The sequence below is a fragment of the Ailuropoda melanoleuca genome, chromosome 1 (genome assembly GCF_002007445.2).
Source record: "Ailuropoda melanoleuca isolate Jingjing chromosome 1, ASM200744v2, whole genome shotgun sequence".
Lineage (NCBI taxonomy): Eukaryota > Metazoa > Chordata > Mammalia > Carnivora > Ursidae > Ailuropoda > Ailuropoda melanoleuca.
Genome location: NC_048218.1, coordinates 156,629,117 through 156,655,548, shown reverse-complemented (window position 1 = coordinate 156,655,548; position 26,432 = coordinate 156,629,117). Strand labels below are relative to the sequence as shown.

At 38.5% G+C, this 26,432-nt stretch overlaps 1 protein-coding gene and 1 long non-coding RNA gene across 7 annotated transcripts in view; one reads left to right on the top strand and one right to left on the bottom strand.

Annotated features, from left to right (window-relative positions):
- Positions 1–12,342: 12,342 nt before the first annotated feature.
- LOC117803840 lies at positions 12,343–24,892 on the bottom strand. Its single transcript, XR_004627973.1, has 4 exons — positions 24,756–24,892; positions 19,774–19,834; positions 14,739–14,923; positions 12,343–12,601 (listed from the first exon to the last, which is right to left on the bottom strand). It is a non-coding gene; the product is annotated as an uncharacterized LOC117803840 (long non-coding RNA).
- SNX13 (sorting nexin 13) overlaps positions 24,426–26,432 on the top strand; it is a 127,605-nt gene continuing 125,598 nt past the window's right edge. For 3 of the 6 annotated variants that reach the window (XM_011222600.3, XM_034668807.1, XM_034668784.1), the window contains exon 1: positions 24,428–25,231. In XM_011222600.3, the coding sequence (XP_011220902.2) occupies positions 24,602–25,231 (630 nt within the window). In that variant the 5' untranslated portion in view covers positions 24,428–24,601. Of the gene's footprint in view, positions 25,232–26,432 lie in introns of all 6 variants that reach the window. The other 3 variants (XR_004627970.1, XM_034668791.1, XM_034668821.1) reach the window with 3 other exon arrangements.

Sequence of the window (26,432 nt, the reverse complement as noted above, 5' to 3'; positions counted from 1 at the left end):
AAATTGGAAGTGATAAACACAAGTTTTAGGAAGAATATCATTCAATAAAATGAGAGTGCAGATGGTGATGACATTACAATGCATACCTCTCTCTCCATCCACACATATTATAAATATATATGCATATATATACATATATATGTGTGTATATATAAGTGTGTGTGTATATATATCTATACATATACATACTCGCATATATATATACATATCAAGAAGAAATGCAGAAACCATTCCAACTCTTGCCAAATATAATTTTATATTCATTTTTATAAACAATTAGACACATTTTGGAAATTGTTCATTTTCTCACTTCAGTGACTAATATCCTCACCCCCAACACCCATGCCATATGGCTTTTTTTATATGTTCCTTTTACATATAGAAGAGTATGGAGATAGGGCTAGGCCTGGGACAGCCAAAGACCTAGATAAAATTTTTTTATATGAGTTTGTCTCTTTGACATTCTAGTTGAAAACATTTCACAATGAAAAAAAAAAAAAAGCATCGTAAAAGGGGTGCCTGGCTGGCTCAGTGGGAAGAGCGTGGGCTTGATCTCAGGGTCGTGAATTCAAGTCCCACGTTGGGTGGAGAGATTACTAAAAATAAATAAACTTAAAAAAAAAAAAATAAGATGGGGCACCTGGGCGGCTCAGTTGGTTAAGCATCTTCCTTCAGCTCAGGTCATGATGTCCTAGGATTGAGTCCCTCACGGGGCTCCTTGCTCAGTGGGGAGCCTGCTTCTTCCTCCGCCTGCTTCTCCCCCTGCTCATGCTCTCTCTCTGACAAATGAATAAATAAATCTTAGAAAAAAATAAGAATAGTAAGAATGAGAATAACTAATATATACATATGGAATGTGAAGTTGCCATTCACTGTGTATAAACATAATCTTATTTCATGTTCACAACAACACAGAAAAGCAGGTATCATCCCCATTTTAAAGAAAACCTATTTTTAGGATACAGTTTAAATCCTTATTCATTTTTCTCCTGCTAGGACTAAAAAATGAAAGAACTGTGAAGTGTAGCAAGTTATGGGTGATAAGTGCCTGGAGTTATTCTGCACATCCCATTGTTAAGGCCCTTACAAATACAAAAAAAGTGCAAAACACCTCATACAGATGTGTTTTGTGAGTGAGTGGGTTGGGGGAAAGCATTGTTTTTAATCAGTCCGCCTGAGTATTTTGGTCCTTGACAACTTAATTAAACTCTAGCTTTGGCTATTTCCATCAATGAGATGCAAAGAAACACAGTTATGAGTCATTTTCCTTTTTTATAGGATATTTTTCCTTCAACTAAATCAATATCATTAAACAATCTCAGAAAATCTGGAGTCTTGGACATCCTTGATATTTCTGAAAATCAGTGTATTCAGGAAAAAATTGTTCATAATAAATTCTATTCTGCATGAGAAAAACACAACCTTGACATGGAGCTGTTGCCATGATTTGAGGATTATATTCCTCAAAGAAAAAAATTGGTTGAAACATTCATCTTCATTCCTTTTAGCTTCATCCCATCAATTTAATGAACCAAGAATGACAAGCTATAAGGAAAACCTGCATCTCAAGCCATGATTTTATTCCTAAAATCAAATCTATTTTTAACAGCTACTGTGAGCCAGGGACTAATTTTTACACAAAATTATACATTCATGGAAAAACTGTGAATGAATCTACTGCTTGTTAAATGAACATAAGTAAGTGATGGAGTAAGCTGCCACCTAGAGTTGAGATTTTAATTCAGTTCAAAATATAATATAAAAATGATTTTTATCAGTCTGAGTTTTTTTTAAATGTCTCAATATTTAGATATACATGGAAGCCCTTTACTTCTGAAAGTTAATGTCTATATAGATTTGGAAATTTTGCCAAAGAAGAAAAGGGTAATATTTTTTAAGGAACATACAAGACTACTAGAAGTTAAGTATGTTGATATTTATTGTTATATATTTTTTTAAATGAGTCTTTGGGAAAATATACTTAATATATTAACACATGTAAGTACTCCCGAAACAATTTAGAATGTCTTATATTAGGGTACCTGGCAGCTCAGTCAGTGGTGCATGTGACTCTTGATCTCGGGGTCGTGAGTTCAAGCCCCATGTTGGGCATGGAATTTTTTAAAAAAATAATAGAATGTCTTATAACTTTCTGGAATAACAGTCTATTCATCCCAACTCTTCAGTTCATAACCTATTCGATTTCCTAGTTCACTTAACAGCCACACTGGGGGCCAAAGGCTTCTACAGCATGCATATTAGGACCACTGTCAATGTCTGGGTCAACTGGGGTGCCTGGCTGGCTCAGCTGGAAGAGCATGTGACTCTTGATCTCAGGGTCCTGAGTTCAAGCTCCAGGTTGGGTGTAGACAATACTTAAATAAATAAAACTTAAAAAAAAGAAAAGAAAAGAAAAATCTGGGTCAACTATTCAAATTTAAATATGACAGTGAATTATTCTAAGGTCTGGAAAGCTAATGTTTTCATTCCCTTAAACTAGGCTGGTCTAAAATCATACTCTTGTCAGAACCCCTGAAGCTAAGAGATTAGCCATAAGAGAACACACCTAGCTCAATAAATTGTGAACAGCCCATTCTCACCCCAAATTTACACCTTACCTACAAGTGTGAAACGGATTTTTCCGGCCTAACCATTCATGTGTAGCATGGATGAAGCCTTGATTCTGTGTGGATCCTCACACTGTGAGTATGGATTTTCTGGGTCAAAGAGAGCTGGAGAGCGTTGATGAGATAAGCATTTAGGAATAAGCTACCTCTAATTCTTCACCTGCACAATTCAATGACTGTATGTTTATCAGCTGACTATACTCATTCTTCACCTCCCAGCATGTACCTGGTTATCTTTCAGTTTCTTGGTGCATGGAAAATAAGTTGTTGACTCTTTTCCGCCTCACAGAATGTCCTACTTCTTTCTCCTACTCTATACTTCCTCATTCTTGTTCTCCCCACCCACTTTCACAGCACAAATTTATTGTCCTCCTTTTGTTCACCAAATTCCGTTTCAATAATCTGTTTCCCCTTATTTCCATCATCCTCTTTGCAACCTCTATGCCCCCGTCGCCTGCAGGCAAATGTGTGTTTAACCCTGTTTTATCTGTCACAGCTTCGCTCCTGCTCCTTTAGGCTCTCCCCAGAGTCCTTGCCTCCCTTACAGCTCCCCCTAGGAAGCTCTTGCCTTCCTGCTTCTATAATCAGCCAGAAAGGAAGCAAGATAGGTTTCCTTCTCACTCCCTAGCAATGTCTGTTGTTAAACTACATTCGTTAACATGTCATTATTTGACATTTGCACCCTATTCCTTCTGTCCAACTTGCCTACAAGTCCCTATGCACCTTCTCTCTTCTCTTTCTCTCCCCGCATCCTTTTACTGAGCCATTTTTGTCTACTTGAGAAGATTTTGATCTTCATTGCCCTCTTGGTTTCTACCCTATGGCCAACCATAACATTAGTGTCTCGCCTTTTATATCGAAATGTCTTACAACATGAATTTCACACCTGCTGTGTGAAAGGCATTGTTCTGTGCTTTGCAGTCTTTATTGTTTCATGTTTAAGGAAAAAAAAAAAAACACCTCCCTGAGGTAGGTATTATTACTGTCCCCTTTGCAGATGCACAAAAAAAAGCCTAAGCAAATTGCCCAAGGGAACACAGGCAGTAAGCAGTAAACCTGGAATTTGAATCCCAAAAGATTGGGCCCCAGAATCCATAGACAAAGTTACTAGCCTCTGCTGCTTCTCTTAACTCTCCTTTCTATTTCCAGTCCAACTATGAATCTCAAAAGATACCAGAAAACCTAGATTTAGGTTGCTTGGAGAAGGGGCTGGGAAAGTCAGCTCACTTCAATAGAAAAGCACTGTGGATTCAGGAAATACTGCTGTAAACAGCAAAATGGTAGAAAGGATTGGGAATCAGACAGACTAGGATTTGATTTCAGGCTCTATCGCCTGTGTGGAAGACTTCGTGTTATTTTTTGACCTTTCAGATTCCCCTTGTACGAAATGAAAATAGGTATCTTCTTTATGTTAGTATTCTAATCCATGTTAGTATTCTAATCCAAAGTTAAGTCTCTTTCTTTTTTCCCTCTTTCTGCTGCCAGTCAAGTCTCTTCCAATTTAATACTGTCTTCTGGCTGGCTGCTCAGACCTGAGAAAGGTAACTGATACCTGAGCTGAGAAAGATCTGGAGCCCCGGACCCTATCCTTCCCCCTCTACACTCTCTTAATTGTTCACTCTTGTAATTTTTGATTCTTGTCAGCATCTGCTAAATGGAAGGCTATAATTTTTTTCTATAGAACTCATTAGAAGTAATAAGTAAACTCCTAGAGAACAAAAGGTATTTTCTATAGGAAGTAATGAGAAATGGGAAAACTGCTTGTCAATGCAGGGTGACTACTAGAATTTTCATAGCTCTCCTGGGAAGTTAGGCAAATATACACATACATTCCACCATCTATCAGTTACTATTTGACTTTGTATACACAGTATATATATGAGACAAGATTTTTGAGGGAATATTAGATGGGACAATGTAAGTCGAATGATTAACATAGTGCTAGGTACATAGTAAGTGTTCAATAAATATTAACTATTGTTTTCATTACTGTCCTATAAGTGAGTCTATCACTTGGCTATTAAAAGCCTGACTAGTATTCTATGCAAATAAAAATAATAGGACATGCCCACTTGAGAAGTGGACATACAACTCTGCTTTCATATTTGTATCTTTTCAATTTGATCTAGTAATTACACTTCTCACACACCACCAATTGTAATGTACTTGAATTTTGATCTATATTAGCTTTTTAATTTTTTTGAAGGTTTTATTTATTTATTTGATAAAAGAGAGAGCATGAGCAGGGGGGAGGGGTAGAGGCAGAAGGAGAGGGACAAGCAGATTCCCCACTGAGTGGGGAGCCCAACCTAAGGCCCAGCCCCAGGTCCCTGAGATCACAACCCAAGCTAAATTCAGACACTTAACCAACAGAGCCATCCAGGCACCCTGCTTTTTAATTTAACATTGTAGTCTGAATGGTGTTCTCAGAATATAAGGGGAAACTTTAAGCAATATCAACATTGCTTAATCAATATGTATATCAGATCATTTCTATTCACTAATATATTTGAGAACACTGAAAATACTACACAAGTGTGCATGTTTCAGGTATTCAGAAAACAAAACATATTGGGGCCCCTGGGTGGCTCAGTAGGTTAAGTGTCCGACTTGTGATTTCTGCTCAGGTCATGATCCCATGGGGTCATGGGATCGAGCCCTGCATCAGGCTCCACACTCAGTGGGGTGGGTCTGTTTAAGATTCTTTTTCTCCATCTCCCTCTACTCCTCCCCCACCAAAATAAATAAATAAATCTTTAAAAGAGAAAGAGAGAAAACAAAACATATTTTTCTAGGGGATTATTTTGGTGTGTATTATTGCTTACTGTCACATCCCAGCATGGGCAAAAAAAGAAACCTGGTCTGGTCCATAAAATGGGACTATGGCAGTTTCTGATTCTATCTGAATCCTGAAAATGGGCCATGCGAGTACTTATTCCCTGGAAGCCCTTCCAGTGATGGTCACTTCAAAAAATTTCTCATCTGCTAGGAATTGTTGTAATTTTGTCATGGAATACTTCTACCATTTTCTTTAGCCTGAGACCATTAAAGACCAAGAGCAGAAAGTCCTTTAGTACTAGTGAAAAAAAAAAAAACAAAACAACAAGTTACTTTCTTTACATTTATTGTAATCTGAAGATTGAAAAATCATCTTGTTGGGGCACCTGGGTGGCAGTCGGTTGAGCTTCCAACTCTTGGTTTGGCTCAGGTCATGATCTCAGGGTCATGAGATTGAGCCCTGCATTGGGTTCCACACTCAATGTGGAGTCTGCTTAAAACTCTCTCTCCTTCTCCTTCTGTCCCTCCCCTCCTCAAGTAAATCAATACATTTTTTTAAAAAAATCATGGGGGTGCCTTGGCGGCTCAGTCGGTTAAGCATCTGCCTTTGGCTCAGGTCATGCCTGAGATCAAGCTCCGTGTCTGGCTCCCTGCTCAGTGGGTAGTCTGCTTCTCCCTCTTCCCCTCACCCTGCTCATGTGCTCTCTTGCCCTCTTTCTCTCTCTCTCAAAAAAAATAAATTATTAAATAAAATCATGTTGCCTTTCATTAACACAGATCCCAAGGAAGTTGTACTAGTTCTTCAAGTTTGAGGAGGGCCTGATATTTTCAAAGAAGCTTCAAATATTAATTAAACAACATCCCCACGAAGCAAGTCAGTAACTGCACCTTTCACAGTAGATAAACAGGACACGGTGAGGTAAAATAATAATTTGCCTTAGGTCATGAACTAGCTCATCATTTGAATTGACTTCCTATGAAGTAACTAGTCTGTGCTTCAATCTGATAGGCCAAGCTACAACAAACAGATCATTAAAATACTAATTTGTAAATTGTTATATTTAGTGAGTCATTGCTGTATCCTGTTTCTTATGAGTCTGAGCTTTGCATCTCATGCTCTTGCTGCATGAGATGACCTCTCTTCCCTAGCCCGTTTATTTTCTAGCTAGTTCCTTCTCATTTTTTAACTTATATGTAACCTCCTCTAAGAAGCCTTCCCTGACTTGCTGTCCAAAAGTTTTCTATTCATTTTTAATATAACACTTTGGAACCCATGGCTTCTCTATTGTGGCATAAACTATACTCTACTGGAAAATAGGCCCTCTGGGGGGGAAATAACTCCTCTTTGTCTTTATACTCTAGCACATGTCTAGCACATGGTATTTGCTCAACAAATAATTTTGAAGAAAGAAAGCATAAATGCTATGTGTATTAGTCAGGACAGGAGAGGATCTACCGTAATAACATATACAGCCTACATTTATTTCTTATTTTAACATAAATGTCCAACACGGATCTGAAGGCGGTTCTGCACTAATAACTACAGAATCCAAGGTGACAAGGCTTTCCCATCCTGCGGTGCTGGATTTTCCAAAGCAGGTTGCCAAAGTTTCCAAGCAGGTTTTACGTTGTCAAGACAGGAGAAGAAAATGCTGGTCGATCACACACTGGAAATTAAATTCACCTGTGATAGTAATTTCCTTCCAAAAATCACTGGCCAGAACTACTCAGCACCCAAGGGAGACAACGCCCATCCCTGGCTTAGCTCCTGAAATCTCCAGGCTACGGGCATTCAGTGGCCAGCACCTGGGGCTCCCCTTCAGCCACCTGTCCTTGAGCTGCTGAAACTCCTTTGCACAGTTAGAAGTGTTTGGCATTCACACGGATGAAGCCTGAAGTGGCTGTTGGTTAATGACTGTCCTGTGCAAGAATATAAGCTCAGGTCCCTTTCCTCAGCTCAGGACAACTTAGAGGCATCACCTGTCCTCCAGAATTCTCCTGTGGGATCATGCTCAAGCCTACCCTCTGTGAGACTTTTGCCTGAACTTACACTCTTACTTGGCTTGATTTCATTCCTTGTTTCACTTCCTTTGTTTCTTTACCAGTCTCCCTCGAGAATATTTCCTTAATACATTACTTGCCTACACATTTTTGTCTTAGAGACTGCATCCTAGGAACTCGACCTAAAATAGTACCACCCAGCTACAAGGTGGGCAAAGAAGTAAATGCATGCTCTTTCCAGTTTCCAGAAAGAGAACTGATAGAGGTAAGCACTGTTATTTCTGCTTCAGCACAATGAAAAGAAATTTGGTGATTGAGGGCTAAATGACATGGGTTTAGCTATCGAACCGTCAACAAGGACCAAGAAGACGGAAGACAGGATTGCACCGGAATGGGTTCACTAGGAAAAGTGACTTCTTTGCCAGGTAAGAAACTCAGGGAGCCAGACCAAAATACAATGTTGAAAGAAGCACTGGGCTTGGTTCTAACAGGAGTCATTATTTGAGGAGAGTCCATTGTGCAGTAATAATAAAGATGACAGCCACACAAGGAGTCCATGTGACATCACAGCATAAACAGTATATACAGGGAATCGCAAGTCCTCACTACATTTTCTTTCTTTAGAGTTTTCCTAGCTCTTCTTCAATGTTTATCTTACGATAGGAACTTTAAAATCAACATATTTTCATCAAAACAAAAACAGAAACAAAAAGAAACCAACTTCAGGGTATTTTTAGTAATAATATTAATAAGGATCACATTACATTTATATATTAACTTGGGGAGAATTTACATCTTTACGGTATTGAGTTGTTTCATCCAAAAATAAGGGATGGCTTTCCATTTCTTCAGGTATATTTTTTGATTTTAGGACTATTTTAAGGTTTTTCTTACATAGGTTTAGCATACTTTCTGTTACGATCATTGTTAAGTATTTATCTTTTTGTTGTTATTATAAATATTTTTTCTTCAATTATAAATTTTTTCAAAGATTTTATTCATTTATTTTTTCCAAGAGAGAGAAAGAGTGCATGAGGGGCAAAGGGGAAGGCAGAAGGAGAGGGAGAGAACCTGAAGCGACTCCACACTGGAGGTGGAGAGGGACGTGGGACTCGATCCCATGTCCCCGAGCTCATGACCTGAGCTGAAACCAAGAGTCAGCTGCTAAATTGACTGAGCCAACCAGGCGCCCTCAATTATAGATTTTAAATGGCTCTTTTTCTATCCGCGAAAGCTATTGGTTTTTATATGGTAATGTACTTTGATATCTGCTACCTTATTAGATGTTTTTTCTTATTTGTGTTAGAATTGATTCTCTTCTGTGTTCTAGGTATACTAACATATCTTATGTCATTGGTTATATATAGTTTTACTCTTTTTCAGTTCTAATACTTCTGCTTATTCTCTCTTATATGATTAAATTCATTAACATCTCTGCTCCAAGATTGACAGTAGTGGAGCTAATAGACATCCTTGCCTTGTTTCTGACTTTCGTGGTTCTCTATGTACACATCATATCACAGAAAGGTGTTTCAATTTGCAGAGCTTTTTAAACATATGTAAGCCTGTGTATGGTTCCTGAGCATCTGCTTTATAAAAAGCTTCAAAAATGATTCTAATATAAACTCTCATTTGAGTATATGCCCCATAAAAATATAAGGTATGAGTAAGTAAATCAATCAACTGCATAAATATTTGAATCTCATTTTGTGTAGGACCTGTGCATACAAAGACAGGCTTCTTTCCTTCAAGGAGCTCAATTTAGTGGAGGAGAAAGACCTATAAACCAATGATTGTATGCAATATAATTATTACATTGAAAAAAGTGTTCCAACACTGACATCTTTCCTAACAGTTATCTTTATCTAGAAAGTTCATAAAATATATACTGTTAAATTTTATAAAATTGCATATCCTATAATGCTACCTATTAATCTTTAATTTTTAAACTAATTCAAAATTGACTTTTATCAATAGTGACTGACTGAAAAAAAACCATAATGTCCTACAGAAATTCTAAATTTCCCACCCTGCTTCTCCGTCACCCCACATCCTATTTTCAAACTGTAGCAATATTGATTATGGCAAGCAATTTAATTCACTTGTCAGTTCCTGGTGTTTTCATAATTATTTTATCATCAGAGACCAATCAGCTGTCTATTAAATAAAATTATGCAAATAAATGTTTTTAAGAGAAAAGAAATACACTTACTTTTGCTAAGGGGTTTACACTAAGATTTTAAATATTCTATACTTATCCCAAACCAACTCTGAGACCCATATTTTTCCTCTCAGCACCTATTGGATTTATTCTTTTTAATTTCTCAGCTGCTTTCAAATCTGGAGGGAGGTATAAAAGATGGTCCTAATGCTTGGAGTGAAGGATGGAAGTGAAACTTTTGGAAAAAGATGGAATTTTAAACCTGAAGTGGCCTGTGGAATTTTAAAATTAGACCTAATGGGATAAATCTTTGCCATCCTGGTTCCTTCAGCTTGAACTGGTACATTTGGATGTCTTTCTCCCCGCTTGCAAGCTCTCTGTTGGTCTCTTTGGTTGGAGGGACTGTTGCTTTGGGAATTGCTCATGATTATTGTTTAGTTTGGGATAAGTTACTACTTCCAATGTCAGGGTTAGGCATCATATGGAAGAAATAAATACTATCAATAAGTAGATGATAAAGAATAATGGGTCACATATTTCTTGTCCCCAAAGAGATTTTTTTTATGTCTAACTTTATTCTCAGAGCTGAACGCCCACAGCCATGTGAATTTGCACTTCTCTGTAACAAGCTGTGATGAAAATCTGAGTTCCGTGGTCAAGAGCACCCCAGGGCCAATCCATTAATCTTACGTACCCAAACCTTTCTCTTAGCTGTATATTACAGAGTGGCAAAATATTGTTTCTGTTTGGTGATCAGGGCCTTCAAAGCTTTCTGTGTCATGTTTATCTATCAATCTATTTGTACACGTTTGGGCTAATATTATAGCCAATAGCATAAAAAGTATTTGTGAAGACAATTATAGACTCCAAGAATGTGAGCTAGCCTTAAAGACTAGCTCAACTACCCATTAAATAGATATAACCTACTGTAGCCTTAGAACTAAGGATAGAATTTCTTTCTGGGCATCGATTAATCATTCTCAACTGGTAACTTAATGGTTAATATGATTTAAAGAAGCAACACTAAATTTCATCTAAAAGTAAGGTTTAAATGTAGTAAATTTTTTTCTTAAAGTGGGCCAGTTAATTTGATAGCGTTAGCTCCCAAGCTCTCATTACTAGACTTACCAATGAACCTGATATCTTAGTGTAGTTGTTTTTAGTATAAGCCTTAACCATTATTCACTTCAGCCTTGACAGGATATTTATATTGTTGTTTACTGGCTCTGACGACAAAGTGTTTTCAGTTTTTAGAAACTTCAGTCTACCACATTCTAATTTTCAAACCGAATTTATTTTCAAAGGAATCTTGACTCTATTACTTTATGGTGTCCACTATATTTTAAATGAGATTTAAATACGTTCTTTGAGTGCAAAAGGTACAATCAACCAAAACTCCTACAAAGGCTAACAGAATATTGCTCCAGTTAGGTAAGTGGGGTCTGCACAGCTTTCTGTGTCATGCTTAGCCAAGCAATAAATTACTTTTTTAGACAAAAATCATCCTATGAAATTGCTTTAGCTTTTTCTGAAGTAAAGCTATTGAATGCATAGTATTGGGAACACTTTATTTTGCTCTTTATCAAATGCAATTATTTTCCACTTGAGAGCTAGCAGCACAAGAGAACAAGATAGATTTCTTACATTTTACTGTTTTCTCACTTAGATTGAGCCCAGTTTTAATTTGTCCCAATAAAGATTCTTTCTGCCCTATCACTTAATTTCCCTGGCTTCTTAACCCAGAATTCTTTTTGCAAGTAATCTTAAAACATCTGAGATATATTTAACAAATTTGAATTTCGCGTACAATATTATTTCCCTGAAAGTTATTTCTAAAGGTAGATAAAAGTCATGTTTAGAGGTTTGTATAGAAGATAGATACTGGCTTCTTATAGATGTTCATCATCCTTGATGTTTCACAAGTCAAGTGAATAACAAGTGCCTCTCATTTTCCTCCCTTGAGAAATATCACACATATTCAAACAGGCTAGTATGTGAAGAAAGTAACAAGGGAGGAATTCAATGAAAAATAAGCGTCTTTGGTTAGAGCTCTTAGAAAGCTTTAAAATCTAGTTAAAAACATCAAGCAAAAACAGACTCCAATCCCTACTCAGGTGCACATGGCCACCTTGGTGTAGTGTCTTCTGAGCAAATTCTGACAAGCAAGCCATGGAGTTAGTTTATTTTGATTCACATTAACTTAAGTCAGTTTTTATGGGCTTACAGGTCTTTTTTTTAAATCTGAGGCCAGCTATAAACCCTATTCTGAGGCGGAAGGCAAAACACACTTAAATACAAACACAAAATCTTGCATAGAATTTCAGGCAGTTTCCAGACTTGCCAACGCCTGCCCATTTACTGCACAGGAATTCGTATTAATCAGGGCTCTAACAATACAAGTAAAGAGAAAACCAGTTTACATTATCTTCAGGCAAAGATAAATGTATTGGTTCGTGTCTCTAGGAAGATACTGAATAATTCACAGAAATGAAGAAATGGCTACAGGAAGTAAGGTGTATAGGAAGAACTGGATCTGGAAACTCAACATCACCAGAACATATTCTTTCGGCTGCTCATTTCTGCTTGTCTACTTCTCTTGACATATTCGTGTCATTTTTTTTCTTTCTTTCTTTCTTTTTTTTTTTTTTAAGATTTTGTTTATTTATTTGACAGAGAGAGAAAGAGAGAGCAGCAGGCAGAGGGAGAGGGAGAAAGAAGTAGGCCTCTCACTGAGCGGGGAGCCCAACACAGGGCTCGATCATGACCTGAGCTGAAGGCGGATGTTTAACCGATGGAGCCCCCCAGGCCCCTTAATGTCATTTCCTGCTGCTCTGCAGAGATGCCTTCTTTATGTGGTAGAGAACATACCTGCCAGCAGATCCTGCTTAGCGACCACAGGAGAAACACCAACCCTGAGCATCCACAGTATCAAAGCCAGAAAGGGACTCTATCTCTGCTTATGTCACTTGTCAATTCACTAATCACTGCTGCTCAAATTAACCAAGTGCAAGTTCCACAGCCATGAAGGCAGAGTCTGTAAGTAAAAGAAAGAGGATGGATCACCTTAAGCACTGTAACCAACACCCTCGGATCCCTGCATCAAGAATCCAGAGAAGAAGAGGAATACCCTGGCTACCAATGGGTAAACTGAGACTGTGTGAAGGGGATCAGAGAGTGTCACTGCTGGACAGGGGCAAGCTGGTAAACTGGCTCTTTGGGGGAAAAAAGGTACTCACACATCTACAGATGCATACAAATTTATCATGTATTTTACTGATACAAAAATGAGTGGCACACAATTTATTAAAAATGAGACAAAATTCAATATTGTTATTATTTGCATATAGCCAGTTAATTCTCTTGTAATGCTTTTGTTGATTTTTGCTAAATTCTTGTATCCTAGCTAAACTGTGATTGCAATCGACAGACACATGTTTGGTGAACGAACCCTGGCTGATATTTTCTTTATCTTTAACAAGTGAGATGTCAGAATTTCATTCATTTGTCAATAGTGTAAGCAACTTTTTTGCTGAATTCAATAATAGTTTTTGAATGGTAGAAGAATAGTTTCTCAATGTGTGTGTGTGTGTGTTATTCACACTGTAACTGTTGGTGATCACACCTTTTAGGTTAAATGTGAATTATTAACATGTTCTTGACCACTTTCTTAACTCTAGAAAATCAGCAAAACAATAACCCAGGTCTTGATTTTGTAGTATTTGCCAATTTCTTTGGTATAAATATTCCCTCCACAGCTGAACAAAGGGATATCACTGGACAAAGAATTGAGAGATGTGAAGTAACGCACTATTCTACAGTATTTTGCCACAAAATAATCATAAATGACCTCGAAAACATAGATAATAGTAAAAAGTAGTAAAATAATTAGGAAGCAAAGATTTTTGAGTATTTATGACCTTTGTGGTATATATAATTTGTCTAATTGTAAGTGTATACACTTTAATTTTTAATAATGATCATATCTAAAAATTGGCTAGTAAAATTCTGAGAATTTTAACAACTGCCCCTCACTCATGATTCAGTCTGAGTCAGCTCCACTACTGATGGTTTGCAAGATTTCTATGAAGGAAAGGGTAGGTAAAAAATAATAACTTGAAGTTACTGTAAAATGGAAAGCCAATATGTAAAATTAGGGTCTGCTTTGGCATCATTATGATTTCTCTAAAACAATATACTCAATAACTATAGCTGGATGGATATCCACTATTAGACATGCTCAAGTTAGAATGGCTTTACTCTATAGTTTGACGAGTTTTAGATTCTTCACCATTTCAGATTTTTAAAATTCATCTTCTCTTTAATTAGGGCCAGTGATTGAGTGCTTATTTTATCATACTTACAAGAAGTGTAATTTCCGTAAGCTTTACGTTTGAGTTAGAAAAGGAAGCCAAAGCAGAATCCTGCAAGCCTTTTCTGTTCCTTCATTGATGTGTGTGATTAAAACCTCACTTCCATTTCATCATATCACAAACTCTATCAGAATCTCTTTCATACTCTAACAATCTGCTAAAAAACTATACTTGACGAAGTGGGACAATGAACACCAGGAATATGCTGTTTATCTCAGATATACTGCCATCTTTCAGAGAATATAATTTGGCCAAAATTGACGAATGAAGGAAAACAACAGTGAGAAACACTTTTGATATTTTGCTTTACTTTTACCTATTTAACATTAAATACAAAAGGGGCTGCTTATTAGCTTTCTGGCAACTCAAAACTCTCATGTGCTTTAAAGCAATAAATGAAATGGATAAATGAGAGTAATTGCTGAATAAGTTACGTTGAAAACTAGATACTAATTGTGTCATTTAGTAATTATTTTGTCTTTGATGTTGAGTACAGACATGTTCCTGTTAAACCTTGTGTTATTGTAAAAACCTACTAGTTTTAGTTAATATACATTTTAAATTTTAGTGTAGTTCTTAAAATAAGCAAAGAAAAGAAAAGCATATGATTATATGAGATACAGTGTTCCAAACATATTTCTAAGGACTGGGTTCAAAAGAAAAGGGCTAATGAATGAGACTAATAAATAAGGCAAAGAAAATCTAGAGTTTAGGAGAAAGATCAGAAATGACTGAAAATGAATTTACATTTGCCATCTGCACTGTCAAAAATGGGACTTTGCAAATCAACTCTGGACTTACATTCTCATAAATGTCCATGTGCTGCGGTGAAGTAGGCCTGCTGCTGAAGTTAGTGCACAGTTTGTCCCTTGTGTTTTGTTCTTACTGGTGCTTACAGATCACAGGTCATCCCTTTCAGTTCCAATGAGGCTCAGAGGCAGTCTGTGACCATGGTCACAAGGATACTTTAGGGACTAGGTATTAGCCTAAGGAGACAGAGGAAGAGTTGATTAATGATAGACTTACCAACGTCAGACACAGATGAGGAGAGGGGATGCAGAAAAACAGAAAAGCATAGGTCTCTGAGGGGGAAGAATGAAGGAGAATAGAACTGACATAGCTCAGAGCACCTGGGTGGCTCAGTCGGTTAAGCGTCTGCTTTCAGCTCAGGTCATGATCCCAGGGTCCTGGGATTGAGTCCCACATTGGGCTTCCTGCTCAGGGGGAAGCCTGCTTCTCCTTCTCCTGCTCACGCTGCTTATGCTCTCCCCCTGACTCCTGTGTCAAATAAATAAATAAAAATCCTTTCTTTAAAAAAAAGACACAGATTAAGTCTGGCATCGCACTTGGAAAGGGGGACAAAGTGAAAGAAATAGACTGGATACCCTTAGATTACAGCACAAGCATGGTGTGAGGCAGAGGCCAATAGGCAGACATAGCAATCGTAGGTTGTCAATGATAAAGAGGCCTCGGTGGGATCGGAGAGGTTAGCTGAATATATAATGGGTGTCAATCAATAAGAAAAATTCAATAAATATGTGAAACTAGCTTCTACTATGAGGACAGGTAAAGTGTGTTTACATTAGACTAAAACTATGGTTAGATTTTGACAAGTTAATGGAAGAAATCAGATAAAACTCTATAGGGTTCATACCCTTATCTCTTCTTAAAAGGACGGGGAGTGGGTAAACTGGAAAAACAAGTTATTGTTAGATTAATTACAGTTTATTTTAATAGAGCCTCGTGAAATCTAGACTGCAAAAAACAAAAAACAAAAACAAAACAAAAGAACCCCAAAACAGATGATGCTTGAGGAAGAGACAGGTGGTGTTTTTTTTTTTTTTTTTGGACATTCAAAGTATGTATTAACTCCTAGATCTGAGGCCGAGTTTGTGGGTAGTATAGTAGAAAAAAGAGTAAATTTCAAATCAGAAAAATCTAGATTCAAATTGATACATTATTAACAGAGAACTCTGAGGCAAATTCAATAAACTCTGAGCCTTAATTTCCTCATTTTAAAAATGGGGCTAACGATTCTAACCATGAAGCTTGAAGGTTACAAGGTACATAAGGCACCTGGCACAGAGGAGGTGTGTAGTAACCTCCGTTCCTCTGTTTGCCCGTGAACTTGCAGTGTGGGAGACTCCTGCTGTCAGGGTGAGGAGTGCCTGAAGAGATCCCCAGGCAAAACTTGCCCCAGAGTCCAATTGACCAAAGTCATTCTTTGATGCAATGCCCGAGCCAAACAGCTGACTGTATTACCTCTTTAGTTCCCAATTTTCCTCACCCTTAGATGATAGCTATTTGAACTCTCTGGGAAGGCTCTCAGTACTCCAGGAGCAACCTGTCCTTCATTCTGGTTCATGTCTGTCTCTTAATCACTCTTTTCCCTCTTCCATTAACTTCCCTGGTTTTTTGTTTTTTGTCTTCCTGAGTAGACCGGATGGAGCAGGATCTGTCTTCAGACTGTCCACCTTTCCCAGAAATCTGTGTGTGTGTGTGTAGAGTGCAGCTGTTTAATCTGTAACACCCAGGTCATGATTTGATAAAGTAGTTCTCCTTAAAACCCAGTGTAACTATTGAGGATCGACTTAAGTACTATCCTTTAAAACAGTCCCCTGCCCTGGAAGCTGGGGGGCAGAACAGAGGGTGAGGATTTCTCGGGTTAAACACTTTCTACTCTCAGTAAGTAGAGTTAAAAAGTGTTTTATTTGGGGGCATATATTGCTAGGTGTGGTAACAACAACCAACAACAATAAAGGAACTTGTCACTCATGCAAAGTCTAAAGGTTTTTCTTTTCTGATCTAGTAAATGGGTTCTCCTGTCTCAAGTGTCTGTTATCTCAGTAGCATCCAAGGTCACCTTGGAAGGTGGAGAGAGAGGAGGATTGCTACATTCCATTGACCTGAGCTAGTTACATGACCCCACCTAGAGAGGCAGAATTTGTAATCTTTCTCAATGCCCAGAGGAAAATGAAGTGACTAGGTCAAGACATTATCATCTGCCATAGAATGATTTAGAGGGATATTATGAAATATTCCCTCTTTCCCAAAAGCTAATGGTTCATAGATTAACAACTTGCTTCTAAAGACAAAAATAAAATTTGGAAGACAGAGACTCAATTACATTTTCACATCACAGAGTTTCAGTGTAACCAAAATTTCTGGCAGAACCATGAAGAATACATTTGATGAATTAATCAGACACAGCTTGAAACAAAGTAAAAGCTCTTGTTTAGGAAATCAACAATCTTTCACAGAGTACTACAACACAATTAAGATAGTGATAGTATAAAACTTAATTTTGGGTTAACAAAATTACATTAAAAATAATTCTGTAATTAAGCTGAGGATAGCGAGAATGGCCATTTTTTTCCATGCAGTTTTAAGCACAGTATATACTAAAGTAATATTTTGTACATATTTACTTGCCTGTGATATTTCCCCCATCAGTTTCCTGCCCTAAACAGTATAAACAATAATATATAAAGATGAAGAGCAAGACGGTTTGTATTTTAATATGTCATCCTAAGATTTGAAGGGAAAGTTAGATCTCATCTATTTCTTCCCTAAACCCCTTTTTTGAAGCTCAATTATACTAGGCAAAGATGTAAAAATGATAAATGTCTTCTTTGTACCTTCTAACCACTGAAAGTTCAGTGGTAATAAATGTTTCGATATGAATTCTATAACCCTGTAATCTTAACAATTTAAATAGCCCGTTTAAGCTTTAATGAATAAAATAATGTGTAAATAGACAAATTTCATGATTCTATTAAAAGATTCTCTGGTAAATTACCAATCATGTGTCTTTACCCAGGAGGCAGACATCTCACTTACAGAAACACAGTTAAAAAAAAAAAAAATGGATTCCTTCATTCATCCTTCTGCTACTCCTCCCAATAAAAACAAACATTTCCCATTCAAAGCAGAACATTTAGCTCTGTTAGCAACAGAAAGAACACTTCCCCAGCAACAGGAAAACCCAAAAAGAACATCTATTTTTAAAAATCAAATGTGAAGCCCTCTGCATTTTGCTGATTTAGTGAACAAGTTAAATTTTATCCATCCATATTAGGTGAATGTCCTATAGATTTCAAGAATAAATAGCCTGATTTCACATTCCTTTTATTTGCCTATTTGCTTTGTTTTTTATAGGCCAGAACTTTTCCTGACATGTTTGCTGATTTCTCTGTTTGTGGATATTTACACACATGGCTGTTCTAAGGTAGGAGGTGTCTCATTTTAAGTGGAAAGGTGGTAATTCAAGGAGTTCATTACCATGTGCATAACAGTTCACAGCAGAGTGCAGAGTGTGCCTCTGCTCTGTAGCAAGGTTTTTGAAAAAGGTGATGATGAATATGTTTGTTAAAGGAAGGTGATAGGAAAATGAGCTGCAACTTATTTGCTATCATAATACCACAGTTTTAAACTTGAAAAAACCTTAAAAAGCATTTGATCTTGAGCCACAGGACATTGCCAAACGTTTCAAATAACACTGTGTACACAGTGTATTAGTATATTAGTGTTAATCTAATTATATGTTTAACCTCCTAACTTTACAGAAGAAGACACTAAGCTCAACAAATGATGGATTTTCATTTCCAAGGTTTAATCCTATTTAATAGTAAAGACAAGACCACAGTGTAAATCTTTTCGGGCTCTTACTAATTTTCTTCCGCATATGTCTAATATCTTTTCAATGTAATTATGTGTACATTTATTAACAGGTTTAAATTTGAAAGTTTTTAAAATTTTTTAATATATTTTTAAAAATTTTATTTATTTATTGAGAGAGAGAGAACATGAGCAGGGTGAGGGGCAGAGATAGAAGCAGACTCTCTGCCAAGCAGGGAGCCTGATGTGGGACTCAATACCAGGACTTCGGGACCATGAGCTGACGGAAAGGCAGATGCTTAACCGACTGAGCTGCCCAGGCGCCCTGAAACTTTTTAAAAAGATTTTATTTATTTGAGAGAGAGAGCGCGCGCATGCACGAGTTGGGGAAGGGGTAGAAAGAGAGGGAGAAGCAGACTCCCGTGCTGAGCAGGGAGCCTGACACTGGGCTCCATCCCAGGACCCTGGGATCATGACCTGAGCCAAAGGCAGATGCTTAACCAACTGGGCCACCCAGGCATCCCATAAATTTGAAATTTTTATTTAAAACAGAAAGATCACCATATATGCAAGGGTAAAGGCAGGTCAAATTAACTTTGTGCCAATTAACATAATATATTGCCATTTAAAAACAATAGTAATTTTTAGAATAATCTTGTTTTTTACCTTACTTATTAAGCTGTAAAGCAGGCTACAATATAATAGCAGTCTTTGATTTCACCCTTACTCTGTAAAAATGGAACTAGCTGAGGTAAGCCTTAAATATGGGGACATATTAGGTTCTGTCTATGAGCACTGATTCCTTTTCTCATTTCCTCCTTTGGCTGAAGGCAAAAACAGGAGGTCAAAGTCCAGTCACAGTTCTTATGATTCACAGAAGAAACAAGGGACATGATTATTGAAAATTTTTAATTTTTAAAGTTAATATACTTCAAGATACAGTATATACATACATATAATACTAAATTATATAACTAAACGGGAAATATATACACACACACGTGTATGTATTTAATTTTTTCATTAAATATCAACTTCACTACTAGTTGTGTAAACTTGAGCTAAAAAATGTAATCCTCTGGGCCTCAGTTTCATCATTTGTAACATCATGTTGTTGTGAAGCACTTAGAACAGAGGCTGGCATATGGCAAGAACTTAGTATTAGGTGTCATAGAGAATTACATATTTAATATATCAAATATAATATATACGTGTGTACCTTTATTGATCTCTCTATATCCAAGTGAAGTTTCTTCTGTAAAATCATCAGTTGTTTGGGTCTATAAATAAAAATGTAAAAGTAATTTCATTATGTATTTTCCTTTTATGTTTTAGAGCTGTGAAGCTATCCTGTATGATAAGACGTTAAATAGTTGTCAAAAAGCACAAAGAGTGAAACTTACTATGTGCAAATGAGAAAAAATCAAATCATTTAGGAGGTTGGGGGAATCTCAAAAAAGAGAGTAGAGTGCTACAAGAGAATCTAAGTATATTACAAACGTATGAAACAACCTTACTGAAGGAAGTGGGGGAAAGGTAGCTGAACGAAGCATCTTTGGAAATAACTGAAATTACTAAGATTAAAGACAAAAAGGAATTGGGTCTAGACACTGTACTCTAGTTGATCAGGTTGTTGCCCAAGGGTTAACAATTCTGATATTGCTATGCATGTATACTGAGATTAAACAATTAAACAAATGGAGGGCAAATGGTAGGAACCAGGTTTCCCACTGTTGGAGGGGGAATTTGCAGATAAGCAAAGGGAGAAGGCTGGAATGATTCACTGTTAATGGGTTAGAGTTGGGAGACATCAGTATGAACTCATGTTTAGCTTAATGTAAATACAGATGGTTACATACAGAAATATGTATAGATATGGATTAGTGTACACACACATATTTCCTTGCTTTGTCAGTTGCAAGGGATGAAAAGAAAGGACACCCCAAGTAGCAAAGAACAACACACCTAGTGCCTAGGTCTTGTTTTCTAATACCAATCTCCAATAAAGGAATGAAAATTCCTTAAAGAAATGGCTGATTCTAGGATTGGGGTATAATGACCCTGGAGCATTTTGTAGTATCTAGAGTATCTTGTAGAAAGTAAGGAAGTGCTCAAAAAACAAAACAAAAACTACCCACATTGATATGACTATATTAAGAGGACATAGGGCAACTAAGAATTCCCAATGGCCAAAACAATTTGACAACAAAATAAAAAAGTGTTGGATTTAACCCAGAGTATAAAATAAATATCTATGAGTCCATACTTATATAAATGATCGAATTGATAAAAAATGGAGAAGAGACAAATTTCCCATGCTAAATAATTCCAAATAATTTAAGTAGATATTCCGCTCTCAAGGAGAAGGAGCATGATTCTGGGCTCCTTGTGTGTGGGCTGCTGATAGTGACTTCCTTCCAAGGAGTGTAGTAGTATGGAAAGAGGGGGAAAAAACAGTAACTTTGTAGCAGAGAAATCTGACAAACACTACCTCAGCCAGGTTGGTTGAGGTCAACATCAACAGTGATAAATGATGTTGGCAGTATATACCCTCGATAGGTGACTTGGGGAACTCACTAAATTTGTCATGGCCTCAAAGGGTAATAATATCTATTGTGACAGCCTTCTTCAATTGTTACATCTGCAAAATACCTCCTACAGCACCTGGCCCATAATAAGTACAGAAAAATAGTATTCATAATTGAGAATTAAGTGTTTGAAAAGTGCTCCAGGTCTAATTTTTGTGATGTAAAAATATTTGTTTTAAAAACTATTGACTGGGGTTGCCAGTGATCTCTTCATACTTCTGAAATGTGAACATTATTATTTTGCTATGGCTGCACCTATCGTACCAAAGCTTCATATTATCTCTGTTTCAGTTTCTTAGGCTTGAGCTGCCTCAGTATTTCCTCAAAAAATACTATGCAAGAAAAAAGCACAAGCTGGGCTATTTGAAACTAGACTTCAGATCACTCTTAAATGCCCAGAGATTTCTGTTTCCTGTTGCCCTACTAAAGCTATAACAAAGGATCAGGATATCCTGCTGTTGTCTGTTCTTAGAACGTGTCTCCTCTGTTGGCAAAGCATTACTTCACTACTGATTCACTGGCTTTGATATTGGGCCTTGTTAATGAATGCATAGTACTATTTAATGTTCAGAGTGATGGTATTTGACACTGATGATATATTATGAAGAAACGAGTTAACGAAATGGCTTAAAAACCAGAAGATTAAAATATAACAACTGTGTGATAGTTGTGATTTGCTTAGAAGGTTGATGCTGTATTTTTCCAATTTTTCAAAAGGAATTGTAGCCAATTTGTAACAACCTGAATATGTAGGAGAATTTTTTTCTCTGTTTTTTAAAATGAAAAAGTAGGCAAACTAGATATTCCAAATTGCTGCTTGGAGGTTTAGAGATCACTGGCAGTGGCCTGTTTAAAAGCGTCACACACTTGATTTTTGCCTCTGACCTCTTTGTCATCCCTTCCTGTGTTAATTGGACAGATTGGACACTGCTGTTGGGGGAATCAAACCTTTTGCAGGAACAGCCGTGTAAATACCCTTATCATGTGTTTCTTAAGACGGATTGTTTTGTTGTGAATTTCTGATTGATAGCCAAAGCAGCCAGCATTTCAGATCAGCTGGTTCCCGGTTTCCTTTTTAACAACTGATAGGATGTTTTCAAGACCACATGGAATGCAACTGTAATCTCTACCAAATTAGGTGCTTATTTTAAGCTAGCTGATTCTGTAAACACTCTTTCCCAAATATATAATTCCTCAATTACCATAACTCACTGAAATGGCATACCATATTCAGTTTGTTGCTCCCCTTGCAAGTTAATTTTAACTTATGCCCAAGATAAATGTTTGTTTTTAACATATTTTATCTTTTCTATTCCTCATCCCATTACCACCATCAAAAATAAAGGTGTAGCTCACCTTTGTCATAAACTTCTCTCCAGCATTCTAGTGACAATAAAAGTAACTACCCCCATAATTGCAAGGTAAGAACACGCAATGGCCAATTTTTAAAAAAAATTAAACTTTCAACACCAAAGATTTTGTTTTAAATCAATTTTAATTAGGCTTTTTCCTTTCGAGGTCTTTTTGGAAATGATTTACCCATTCACTTAATTATTGTCTACTATGTTCCATGCAATAGTCTTAGTATTCTAGGTGCTGAGGAAACATCACCGAACAGAACAAAAAAATCCCTGACCTTGTGGAGCTTATGTTCTCATGGAGGGAAGACAGACAATAGGAAGAAAAATAGTAATTATGTTAGAAGGTGTAGGAGTTATGAAGAAAACTGAAGCAGGGGAGGAGGATAGGGACAGGCAACATTTTAAATGGGATGGTCAGAGTAGGCTTCTTTGAAAAAGGTGACATTTGAGCAAAGATCAGACAGTAATGAGGGATCTAGCCATGCAGGTATTTGGTGGAAAGATCCTTCTAGATGAAATACCGGTCAGTGCAAAGGCCCCAAGGAAAGAACATGCCTTGCTGTTATAGGAGCAGGAAAGCTGGAACATAGTGCTTAGTAGAAATGAGGTCAGAGAGGTGGATGTGAGGAGGGGCTTGGGAGGCTAGCTAGCATAGAGTTTTTTAGGTCACAGAAAGGACTGGCTGAGAAAACAGGTAGGATGATTTTGGTTTGCTCCTAGGTCTACTGATAAACTCTTAAATGTTAAAAGCATGTTCAGGTCACTTTACAGGTTGCTACAAACCTCATGTTATGTAACTTTACCACCTTTCAAATAGATGAAAATGTATTGCTCCTGGAATGGGAAAATATGTGCAAAAAGTTAAATACTCAGGGCTAGACACCTAAATTACAGTTTTAATTCACCAGCTGATATCTTAAATATTAATAAGTCTCCTTCTCTGTTTTCTTACTTACAGGATGGAACAGTATCTTTTTCCAGCTTCCTTGTTGTCTCTAGTATCTCTTAGTTTCCCTTAATATCTTAGTCCAGACAGTATTTTCCAATCGTTATTCATGGCTTAATCTGTCAATACTAGTTAACACATTTTATGTGTTGCAGAGGTCAGAATTCTGCTGGGCCAGTAATATGGAAACTATGTATCAGACGCAGATCAAAACAACAAAAACTACTTTGCCTCAGTCAGTTAAATTCAGTAAAATGAGGGTTTTTCTTGAATTTCTACCAAACTATCTAAATGAACAATTTTGTTTCCTTGGTGTTAACACAGGTTTGTAATGCCTTCACTTGATATTTTAAGAATATAAGAATAATGTGTTAAGTAAATTTCATTTTATAGAATAGTACCATTGTTAAGGAAAGGAGCTGAGGTGTGCGGAAGGAGATTCTGGAGAGGGGAATGAACTATTGGCGTTAGTTTTCCCAAATGCCTTCGTACCCCCTTAAAAAAAGAGATGGAAGGGTTTTCTGCATTTCAAACCTGAAAATCTTCAAAATTACCTTGTAAACTAGCTTCTAACACCCAACAGAATAACACACTTTGACAGCAGGTTCAGGTAAACTACATTCATTCAAATTCAGGTAGAAGTGACTGCCTCCAATTCCACACATTGTAACCCATTTTGGTAGATTCAGAATGGTGTCAGTGCCAGGGGCTTCTATGCAGAGTGCCAGAGTTCAGTCCCATTTTAAGCTGGCACTATTTACAATGACACCTGCTGAAATTTGCTCACCCTGATACACACACAGATTGTATTAAGAAGCCAGGAGAGCTGTAGAGATAGCAGTTAAAAAGCAAAAGTGGCTTTACTTTTTTTGGGGGAGGGGGGAGGTTTCTTAGAAGCAGCGAAACTAAGCCCTCATTGTTATGCAGGTGCTGGCCAATCACCTAATCTGCCACCGTCCTAACTGCTGAATCGTGGGTAAAGCTGATATGCCTGTATCGATTCTACAACCTGTCGCACACCCCAGAAGAGGGTTCGCTAACGGCTGGTGAGGACAAAGGAAAGTTTCTGTCAAAGTTCAGAAGAAAGCAACTGCGCGGGGAGCAGTTTCAGATCATATTTAACCCCATTCGCTAAAGAAGTCGACCCTCCTCATGCTCTTCGGTCGCCTCTGGGCAAAGGAAATGCGAGAGGGAAGTTTCTCTACAGGACATCTGCCGCCTTTTCCCCGAGACGCGCGAGGTCCGCAGCGCCATCAGTCGAAGGCTCGGTCTCGGCCGGTCTCGCTCCACCCCAGGGTCAGCCTACCCCGGCGTGCGGCGGAGGACGAGCGAACTCCGCGGGCGCGCGTGCCGGCTCCCGGGCTGACCCTGCGCTGGGCCGCGTCTCCACTCCCGTCAGTCCCAAGTGCGCCTGGGAACCCAGCTTTGGAGGCCTCACCGCCGTGGCCGAGTGGGCCGCGAGGAGTCAGCCTCCACTTCCCCACGCGCCGGCGCCATGGAGACGGTCACGAGTCGCCGGCGGCTCCTGCACCCACCAATGGGAGCGCACGTCGCAGAGAGACGCGGACGTCGCTCTTCCAAGATGGCGGCGCGTCCGTCGCGAGCAGCCGGGCCGGGGGGAAGCCAGCGAAGCCGAGTAAAGCCGCCGCCCGGGAGAGGACTGAAGGAGCTGTTTCGGCCGTTGGCGGCGGCTCGGGCAGTTTTCGCTGCTGCTACGGCTGTTGCCATGCGGCGAGGCTAGGGAGGAGCTCACTTCCCCGGGGTGTAATAATGTTAACAGAGGTAAGCGGCGACGGCGGCCAGTGTTTACCTGTGAAATGGGGAAGGGGCCGGCGCCAGCTCTTCCGAGAACATCATTTCTCCCGCCCGAGGGCCTGACCTTCCGTAGCGGGCCCCGGGGCCGGAGGAGCAGCGGGGATCCTACAAGTGCCCCCTGAATAGGAGCTGTGCTGACTCAACAGAGTACCACCACCTCCGGCTGCTCTGCCTCTTCTTTCGCAGTTGCCACTTGCCCGTCGCCCGTGGCACTGGTCACCCTCCTGCTGTCGCTACCTCCTAACTCATCGCTTCCTTCGTGGTGTCCCCTTACACGCTGCTCTATGGCAGCGTTGGTCTCTCTGCGTTGCTCCTGGTTCCTTTTCTCCTCCGGTTTGCCCGATATCTCCCTGGCCTCCAGGGCCCTCCACCTCCAAGCTCGGTCAGCATCCTGGGATTGTCACTTGGCCAGACCGGTTTTTACCCACCCCCTACTTTGCCTACTTCGTGAAGTGGACATTCTTTCTCAAGCGACACTTGAATAGCCCAGTTATGTCACCCCCCCTCCCCCCCGTCACCTTTTTAAATCGTAGGAATCAGAAGTTCAGTTTAGCATCTACACTCTTGATTTGCTTAAGGCTCCCTTGGTACCCTTTGTGGAACAATTTTTTTTTTTTTTTTAAACTTGGACCTGAAATGGAAGTAGGGCAGCTATGACTAGCCAATCAGTTTCCCTTTTCTAGTGCCTCATGTCCATTGCAAAAAGCAGACTTTTTGAAGAAGTAGAGTTTGCCTTTACTAGCAATACTTTAAGGGGAAGAACTAAATTGGTCTCATTAGATACTTGACCCACAAGTTATGTGGGTTAACACAGTTATGTGTAGTGGTATATGCTGGTGTAGGCGTCATTGAAGATAAATTCTGCAGCTTGTGGATTTGAGGAAATGTTTTAGGAGCTACTGGCTTGAAGTCCTTTGAAGGTTCCGATGTCAGCTGTCAGGGACTAGTTTGGGCATCTTTGTGGGCTGAGTTAAGGATAGGAAACAATTTTAATGGGCAACGGGAAGTATTCCTACCTGGGCCAAAAGGAAATAAAAACGTTTGTAGATGAGTGGCTTTTGTTGTGTTAAAATGTGATGAAAAAGGATTTACTTGCCTTTCCACTTTGATAAACTCTCAGGAAGGCACACTTTGGTATTTGCCCTTGATCTGCGCGCGGAGCCTGGAA